At 32.2% G+C, this 9,879-nt stretch overlaps 1 protein-coding gene across 9 annotated transcripts in view; it reads left to right on the forward strand.

Annotated features, from left to right (window-relative positions):
• LOC111155170 (solute carrier family 4 member 7) overlaps positions 1–9,610 on the forward strand; it is a 103,330-nt gene extending 93,720 nt beyond the window's left edge. For 6 of the 9 annotated variants that reach the window (XM_022515254.1, XM_022515250.1, XM_022515256.1 and 3 more), the window contains 4 exons: positions 2,191–2,322; positions 4,551–4,648; positions 7,373–7,480; positions 9,468–9,610. In XM_022515254.1, the coding sequence (XP_022370962.1) occupies positions 2,191–2,322; positions 4,551–4,648; positions 7,373–7,480; positions 9,468–9,549 (420 nt within the window). In that variant the 3' untranslated portion in view covers positions 9,550–9,610. The remainder of the gene's footprint in view (positions 1–2,190; positions 2,323–4,550; positions 4,649–7,372; positions 7,481–9,467) is intronic. The other 3 variants (XM_022515252.1, XM_022515259.1, XM_022515253.1) reach the window with 1 other exon arrangement.
• Positions 9,611–9,879: the final 269 nt, after the last annotated feature.

The following is a 9,879-nucleotide window of genomic DNA, read 5'->3' on the forward strand; positions in this document are numbered from 1 at the left end:
TCAGCAGCAAATAAAAAATACCAACATAATTAAAGATAGAAAGTCTTATAAAATTGTAGTCATTGTGCATAAAAATTTGTAAATAAATTCCAATATAGGGAAGCACACTATTACTGTTGTTATTTGATATGAACTGAAGGTTCTAACTGTGATAAAAGAATAATATAATATTTGTTATAAGGGAGAGGTAACATCATTTGTAGATAATATGATTGTTTGCCTGTTAACTCAAATAACTCAAATGAAAAAAGACTAAAAGCCCTAGTAGAATTAGCAAGAATTTTGTTAGAGTGGGTGGTTACAAGAAAACTGATTGACGTACCAAAAGAAATTTATTATATGATAGCTTTGGATGCTGGAGGTTTGCAAGGAAGGTGTGGATGGGGCCATGCTCCCTTTGTAACCTGTAAGGGAACTCTTTTGCCTCTTCCTAGCTTCTGGTGGTTTGCTGAAAGTTTGGCATTGTGTTGCAACTGTGTAACTCCAAACTGGCACCTTGTGATGTGGTCTGTATATCACTGTGTCTTTATGACCATTTTATTAAGACCCTGGGCATATTGTATTAGGAACCCACCCTACTTCAGTATGACCTCATCTTAATTATATCTCCAACAACCCAATTTCCAAATAAAATCATATTCTGAGGTACCAGGGGTTAGGATTTCAATGTATCTTTCATGGGGGACACAATTCAATCCATAATAATGTTGTGAAGTACATAAAATTTAGATCTGAACAAAGGGGAAGATATATCATATTCTTTGTGCATACTTAGTATTGTAAAAATGTCACTTCCAAGTTTGAATTTTATGAATTTTATTTACATGTGTGTTTGTGTGTATTCAGAGAGGGTGTTGTCATTGTGAACTATATACATTGAGTATATAGTCTTAGAAGATTTGACTGTGTATGGGAGCTAAGGTTGCTTCTGTAACCGATACCATATTCAGAAAGAAACCATAAATGAATTGAAGATTTAAATGTTAAAATGTAGTAGAAATTTTTGAAAAATATTTATGTAGTCTAGTGATGGGAGGGTATCCTTTCAAGAGGATAGGATAACCCAGCTGTAAAGGAAAGATCTATTTGACCACATGATAATTAAATGTTTTATATGGACGTAATAAAATCAGATTGTGAACTAGGAGAAAGTGTTTGTAACATACAGGGCAGATAAAATGCTTCTATCTGAACTACACAGAGCTCTCATGAACTCATGAATAAAAATCATAAAAGACAATTGAAAACCAGGCAAAAGATAGTAATAAGGAAAATGGTAAGAAAAGAAGAAACCAGTGGACATTTGAAAACATCTTGAACCTTAGTAGCAGTTAAAGGAAAACAAATTAAAGTAATGGTGTATCTTTTTCACGTATGTAATTGGAAGTCTAAAGCCATTATTGGCAAATGGGTTCTCTAATGAATTGCTCAAGAGATTTTTAAATTTATTTCAATTTGGGGGCGACTGGGTGTCTTAGTTGGTTAAGTGTCCTACTCTTGATTTTGGCTCAGGTCATGAGATCGAGCCCTACATTGGGCTTTGTGCTGGGCAGGAATGGCGCCTGCTTAACATTCTCTGTCTGTCCCCCTTCCCCCCACACACTCTCTCTCCTAAATAAATAAATAAATACATACATACACACACACACACACACACACACACATATCTGCTTATGTAATGTATATAGTTTAAGGTCATCATAAAAATTAATAATCTTATACTGTGAAGATACCATGCTTAATCTGCTTTATAATTTTATGCAGAATGTATGGGATTTATATAGGAAGAGGTTAAAAATGCCATTTCTTTTATATGTTTTCTTTGAGCTGGAAGCTTGAAAGATAAATAGGTGACTCAGTTCCTTTGAAATAAGATGGTATATAAAGTGATTTTTTAAAAATTTACTTGAGAGAGAGGGGAGGAGGCAGGGAGGGACAGAGAGAGACTTTAATAGACTCCTTGCTGAGGGTGGAACCCCAGTCAGGGTTCGATCTCATGACCTGAGCCAAAACCAAGAGTCCTGATAGCTTAATCAGCTGCACCATGCAGGGGCCTCTGAAGTGATTTTTAAATAAAATACACAAAGTACTTTTTTGTTATTTGTGATTTGATACTTTTTCTCTCTTTAAATGACATAATTTGTATATTTTTAGATGTTACTTAATATGTTTCTCCCCCACTTTTTTAAGGTTCTTGCATTAGTCTTTGTACGCAAACTCATGGATCTGTGTTTCACAAAGAGAGAACTTAGTTGGCTTGATGATCTCATGCCAGAAAGTAAGAAAAAGAAAGAAGATGACAAAAAGAAAAAAGAGAAAGAGGTAAAAAGACCAGAATTTCAGATTTATGCTATTCATTTGTTTAATATTTCGTATCGAGTAGCTGGCCCTCTTATGGTCACTTTACAGGAATCCGCTCCTTTGATCCTCCTAAGAACCTTATTATTATGAAGCGTAGGTACTTCTATTATTCCCACTTTACAAATAAGGAAACTGAAGCATAGGTTAGTAGGGAACTGGTTTCAAACATTAGCTCTTAATCCATTTTACCAACTTAAGTTGCCCCTCCAAAGCCTTGACCCAAAAAAAAAACTTCCAAAAATTATATATCACATGTGTACTTAATTTTAAAAGTGAGAGAATTTAGCAGTCTTTAAAACATAGGTAAAGTTTAAAGCATAGGTAACACAAGCACATTAAATACATAAGCACATTTTACTGTACATTTTAATTTTAACATTTTAATAATCTGACATATACATAATGACAAAAAGGACTTTAAATTTAATCTTTTTACAGAAAGTAGTGTTAAACTGTAGTCTTAATTTGCAGTATTATGTACCATTAGTTATTTTGTATACAGAGATTTACATGAATATTTTATTCTGAATCTGATTTTTTAAATAACCAGCTCAATGCTGTTGCTTAGTAAAAAGGAAAAGTAGACATGTAGCAAGTTCACATGTAGCATAGATGATTGTATTGAGTACAATTTTAGTACCCGACTCCGTTTTCCCATTAGAAAGAGAATATTGCTTGAAATTCAAAGATAAGAAGAAAGATATATATTTTAAATATTGTGGTCCTGTTTAAATAGGGATCTCAACATTACTTTTCCCCCTAATTTTTGAGAGAAGGCAACATAATTCATACCTTATTATATTGTATAGTATTTATGGAAATGGATTTGTTAAAACTTAACAGACAACTGGGTTTAGGCCTTGGTATTTTTTTTTTTTTTTTACATAGTTTGGATTGATTATTCAGTACTAATTTATGGCACAGTTGCTGGTTTTTATTTTTTAACAGAAATTATGACTCTTTATTTAGGATACTAACTGAAATATGTGTAAATGTTTATGAGCTTTGGTGAATTTTCAAAGAGGATGCAATTCATTCATAAAATACTTAGGTTAAAATTACCTGTTTATTATTTTCTGCATTAAGTTAGAATAAGGTTCAGTTTACATAGCAAAAGACAAAATTAAAGGAGGCCTCAACACAAGTGTTTATGCTCTCCTATAGAAGTCTTGAGAAGAGTGAGTTGTCTGGAGAGCCTGTGCCGCTTTCCCCCCAGCTTAGGCACACAGTTTCCAGTCTCAGAATAGCCTCATAGGTCAAAATGAATGCTGAGCCTGAGCCCTCATGCATTAAAGATGGCAGAAAGGATGGGGTGAGAAAGCAAAATGGGTTCTCCCCTGCTATCCTTATTTTTTAAGAAGTCTCCAGAAATGTCATCTAGTAAGTTCCACTTGAATCTCATGGCCACGTGGAGTTACTACAAATGCTGGGAAATTTAGCTCTGGTTTTTTTTTTTGTTTTTTTTTTTTTTAATGATTATTTTTTAAAAGCTGGGCATATTGTCACCTACAAGTAGTGGGATTTCTAGTGGTAAGAAAGAAGAGTAGATGTTCTCCCAGTCCATCCTGATGTGTCCCCAGTAATTACGATATCATGATTTTAGGTCATGTCTCCAGTATATGTTTTTCTCCACCTGGAGCGACATTTCTCCTCAGGGTTCATATTTCTGTGTTTGAGAAACTCTTGATTGTCAGAATTGGATGGGCATCTAGTGGACAGAGGTCTGGGGTGCTACTGAATATCCTATATATGCAAGACTTCACCTTACTACGAAGAATTGTTTGGCCCTAAATGTCAGTATTGCTAAGATTGAGAAACCCTGCCTCATCCAAATGAGGTTTTGCTTATATTGTATTGTAATGAAAGCCATCAGATTTTACAAAATTTTATCTTACTATATACTAATAATTGATAATAAAATTTATGTAGTTAAATTAGTTTTAACGAGGTATTCATGTAACTGAAAGAAATGAAAGTTATAACCATTTAAAATTTAGCCTTTACAAGTAGTTGTTTTCTTTTGTGCTGCCAGTATGTGTTTATAGTTGTAAAAGGAATTTTTCAGTCATGACAAATATGTTTAAATATATTGTCAGTTTGGGTTTCTAATTCTTGAAGATGTTAGGTATTAATTGGTCCTTGTGAAAATATTCTGGGAAAAGTAATTTTTTCATGTATGTGCTCTGAAGGAAGCTGAACGAATGCTTCAAGTTGATGATGACACCGTGCACCTTCCATTTGAAGGGGGAAGTCTCTTACAGATTCCAGTTAAGGCCCTAAAATATAGGTGAGATAAAACTTTATCTTGTAAAATGTGTTTTGTGCACATGTCAAGTACATGAATAAGCCATGTTAATGCTTTGTTAAAGTAGTGATCTCTGTTTTTAAAAAGATGACAAAACCAATACCTGGCCTAATGTCAACAACTAAAGGAGGTCTTCGGGAATTTGAAAGGGAAATCTCATGGTCCTTCCCCTCGCAGGTTTGTAGGCAGGAGGGAAGAAAAAGCTTGACTTGAACCAGAGCCTTAAACCAACTTCCATGCCAAGCAGACAAGAGTATTTGTGTTGCATCACTCCTGTTTGAATGAAGTTTAAAATCAGTATAGCTTTCCCTCTCTGTCCTTTATTAGGTCTGCATCAGTGTGTGCTGGAAAATTAACCTTTGTAACCCATTTTCTGATAACTTTCCAAATTGTGACTTGACCATTGGCAGTGAGTGTGCTCCTATTATGAAAAAGTTGAGTTCCATATATAGCTTATTATGTATGACTTTGTTGATTTACATGTAAATTTAAGAACTAAAGACAGTGGTAAATTCTTGTTTACCTTTTTGTAGTTTTAAAAGATTAAAAACCTACATTATTTATGTACATATCTGATTCCTAGTTCCACATTTTTTCTATTTCTAATTAGCTATTGATAGTAGAAAAGTCAGTTTTAGAATGTATATAGGTTCCTTCTCTGACCAGTTAATGGAAAAGGTTTGTTGGTATTTATTAGCTTTGGGTTTGTTTTCATTTTTAATGAATCTTTATAGTTTTTACAGAGGTCTTACTTAGACTTGTACATGTTGATTAGTTTTGATAAATGAATTCATCAAGTAATATTCCTTTATACTTTTTACTATTAATTTTCATCATTGGTATTACTCTGTGTCACCTTTCAAATCTTTCTTATATAATATACTTTAAACTAAATGCCAAATACAGACATCTTAATATACACAGCTATAATGCTCAGCTTTGCTGGATTCTATAAATGTTCATTAAACGAGTTAATATATTAACTTTGTTGTACTTAAAAAAAGAGTATAGGAACTGCCATGATGGTTATTACTGACTCATCAATTTGTTGAGATTATTTGTCACTTAGTTTCTATAGGTCCTGCATTATCACTTTCTCAGTGTGATTATACACAGGCCTTGACAAATTTAAGTGGAATGTATACTTACACAATCTGATGTTTAACAAAAAGAATGATGATCTCTATTTACTTTTGTCTTTTTAAGTGATGACATAGGCCAAGATAAAGGCTGCTTTGCTTAAAATTTGGACATTAAAGAATGCCAGCAATTGGCTGACCTGTTTATCTGTCCTAATTTAAAATCTTAAGTAGCTTTGGATTACTTGCCATGTAAATCAAATGAGATAATAAAGAAAAACATTGGGAAACTATAAAACTCCATAAAATATGAAAGTAATTGATTTAATATAGACAGAATTTTTTCACCCCATCTCGTTTTATTTTGGGGAAGAAAACAAAATGTACTATTTTTTTAAAAAAAGGTTTTGATTTCTACTAATGGGAAAGTTCTTAGAGGGGGACATTTGAAGCTAGAAAGTGCTTCAGGAATATCTCTCTTCAGTTATTTGAAGTTGGCAACCAGCCACAGACACATTTACTCAGAGTAGATAGTTTCCAATTGGTGGACTCTGTCCTTGTGAATCTGAGCATTCAAATTTTGTACACTTTAAATAAACTGACCTGGTAAACCACCTTTTCTAGAGATTCTGCAGGGACATGTCACATTTCTCAGAAGCCTTATATTTTAAACGACATTTGAATTTAAGATGTGAACAAAGCTAACACTCTCTAAAATTACTGCCATTTAGTTATTTATCATGTAGCTGCCATTGCATTGTGAACTTAAGGCCTAATTTGACATTTGAATTTGTCACTTGTATGAATGAAATATTACTCTTCTGGGGAGGAAAAAGGACTTGCAAATATATTTCTATTAACTTCATAGTTAATAACTGACAACCTTGAGTCCAAAATTATTTATGGATATCATCATTTTTGAATTTGTGGTCTCAAAGGAATTTTGCAATATTTTATAGAGACAGGGAACGATTACTTTTATCCCTTACAATGAAAGGACAGTATTTTGTTCTTTTGATTCTGATTTTGATAAATTTGATTGGCTAACACTTTGAAACTAAAACGTGAATGTCAGCTAAAAGTGATATATTATAAGTCTGTTTCTGTGTTATCTGTTCAAATATTTTCAGAACTGTTTTTAAAGTGTCGCCTTTTCCATCATTCATTTTAATGATTTTTTTGAACTATTAAAAACTAGTTTTTGGGTTTTTTTTTTAAAGCATGATCTTAAGTTTTCCTTATGTGCTTTGGATCTCTAGTTGATGAGGTTGAAATTTATCCTAGTTATAAAAGTTTTCTAATTGACTGAGGCTGTATTTTTTTATATGTAATGTATTCTTTTGTTATTTCAATAATATGAGTATAGCCAAGATGATCATCTTTGGGCTTCACTGCCAATTTAATTAATCTTAACTCCTAGTTTTGGTTATATAGAAGGACGTAATTCCCCATGAAACCTTTATAACAGAACTCCGAAATTCTGATGTTTTGTTAGACCTTGGTTTAAATGCATGACAAAGAGTTTTCTCAATTTCAAAATTGATGAAGACAAATATTAATAAAGAGTGACAATATTAATGCTTTTGCAAGTACTGAATACTAACCAAAAAGTGTATTTGTTCTTCAGTGTTGATCCCTCAGTTGTTAACATATCAGATGAAATGGCCAAAACTGCACAGTGGAAGGCACTTTCCATGAATACTGAGAATACCAAAGTAACCAGATCTAGCACGAGGTAGCTGTAACTCTTTATGCATTTTCTAACTGTAGCCAATTTTTAATCGACTTATGGGTAGATAGCTATTTCATAAAACCATTAAATGTAACTAAATTTGCATAAGTTATATTCTCTTAACAAAGCCAGCCTTCTTCTTTTCTTCCCCTCTTCCTTTTATCTGTCTATCCATCATTTTGCCGAATACTGGAAATCAGATATAAATGCCGATTGGTTACTTTTTAAATTCATAATTGCCTATTTCCAAAAAGAATTTGAGCCATTTTATAATAAAAATGAATATATACATATGGCAGTATGGAATAAGTATATAAAATATCAAAACTATATAAAGAAAGATAATTACTAGGGGTTATATAAATACTCTTTAAGTGAACACTACCTCAATCATGCTTTCTGATGGTCCGAGAAAAAAGATAGACATGACTGTTTTCCTTGTTTTGCTTTAGCCTGGCATTTCTTCAGATGAGATAAACATTTTCCTAGAAGATAGTTGGAAGAAATTTTTAATCCATGGATATAAACGCCATTTGGTTTTATAATGGACCACGTATTCCATGACAATTTTTATAACTCCTCTCTTAGATTTCTTGTTAGGAATCCATTTTTTTTTTTTTTCTTTTTACGCTCACTTCCAAGGCCTGAATCTAAGGGATTCTAGTTTGATAACCGTTACTACTTTAATCCCTTGGGTCTGTGGAGAAATGAGGTATTATCCTGTAGTGCATGCAGTCATTCATATTGCACAAATACTCTGTGTGCACTTTGTGTCAGACACTGTTGGGTGTCTGTATACTCTGCTTGGACATCAGATCAAAACTTTTTTTCTGGGCAAATGGTCACTGGCTGCTTCTGATTGATTAGTTACTGTCTTTCTGGCCACTGTCTTTTGATAGTAATTAGTTAGGTCTTATTCATTCCTTCCTCACCTCTTCTTAGAGCTTTGCTCCTACTTAATCTCTATTATCCCCCCCCCAACTTTTTTTTTTTTTTTTTTTTTGTTAAATCACTTCTTGCCTTCTGATTTTTTAAGCTGGACTATTTCCCTTTTTCTGTCTTTGATCTTAAAAGTTTTTAAAAATTAACTCTTTGTCATTTTGATTATTCCATGAGGCTAGAATTTAGCTTAATGCTCTTTTTACTCTTAATAATTTTTCACACTTTGTCAGCACTTGTGGCCCAGATTATTAGTATAGTTGCAAATGTAAAGACCTTATAATAATATTATTGTATATTATACAATAATATAAAAGTATCTTTTATGCTTCTGCCTTTCATTGAGGTTGCCTCTCAATTCCAAATTACAGGGGAAGAAAAACAGTGTATAGGTTATGTCATTTAACAGAAAAAATGTTTGGAGGTCCTTCCTTCAGTCTTGTCTGGAGAAGGCAGCAAACCAGTGTGTTATACATTTGAAAAGTTTTTTCAAAACACAGATATTCATGTGTTACAATTAAATTAGTCACTTAAATCCATGGACATGAAATCATTGTATTTGATATAAATTTGAAAATATAGAATATATGTGTTTTGATTTTTTATTTGTAAACCAAATTTGGTGAGAGAAAGTTTATAAATTTGTTACATTTTGCAGGAAATTATTTGATGCTTATCTATATTAACAAAGGTTGCTTTTTTAATGGATTTGTCAGTGAAATGTTACATGCTACAACTGTTTATTTATAAAATAAAACTAATAAATCAGACTTAGTCATATAATGACTAATTTTAAGAAACTCCTCTTCAGTTGTAAAAAAAAAACCATGAATTTCAGTGGCAAGCATATCCATTAAAAAAACTAAGAATTTTTAATATTTGTCTTTCCAATCAAATTTATTGGTAGGAAAAGAAAGCAGTAAAATAATAATAGTGAATCACATGTTTATAGTATTAATAGTAATTTCAAAAGGCTTATTGTGGATACTAAGTGTTGGCCATTTTTTGAAAGTAATAAGAATCATTTATTCTCATTCCTTGTTTTAAATAGCCCTGAAAAACCTGTGAGTGTGAAAATAAATCTTGAAGACGAACCAACAAAGAAATACATGGATGCTGAAACTTCGTTATAGTATTGAACCAAGAGGAATTATATATATAGCTATACAGATATATATTTTATTTATATATATATATGCATATATATATATATATATATAAAATGTGTGTATTTCATGTCATTATATATAACAATATTTTAAGTCATGCTGTTTATGCGTGGCTCCTGGGTTTTTGAAGTAGTGTCTAAAGTTTGTTAGGAACACCATGGAGACTGTGTATATAATGAAATGGTCTCTTAGAAATGAGGTACATGGTTCTTACTAATCAAATATTTATTCTGTTGAAAAAAAAATTTCTGTTCTGCAGTAGAAAGATGTGGGGAAATGCATTCAATCTACTTT

Source organism: Enhydra lutris, unplaced genomic scaffold (assembly GCF_002288905.1).
Source record: "Enhydra lutris kenyoni isolate GAN:26980312 unplaced genomic scaffold, ASM228890v2 scaffoldscaffold39, whole genome shotgun sequence".
In the NCBI taxonomy this organism is placed as follows: Eukaryota; Metazoa; Chordata; class Mammalia; order Carnivora; family Mustelidae; genus Enhydra; species Enhydra lutris.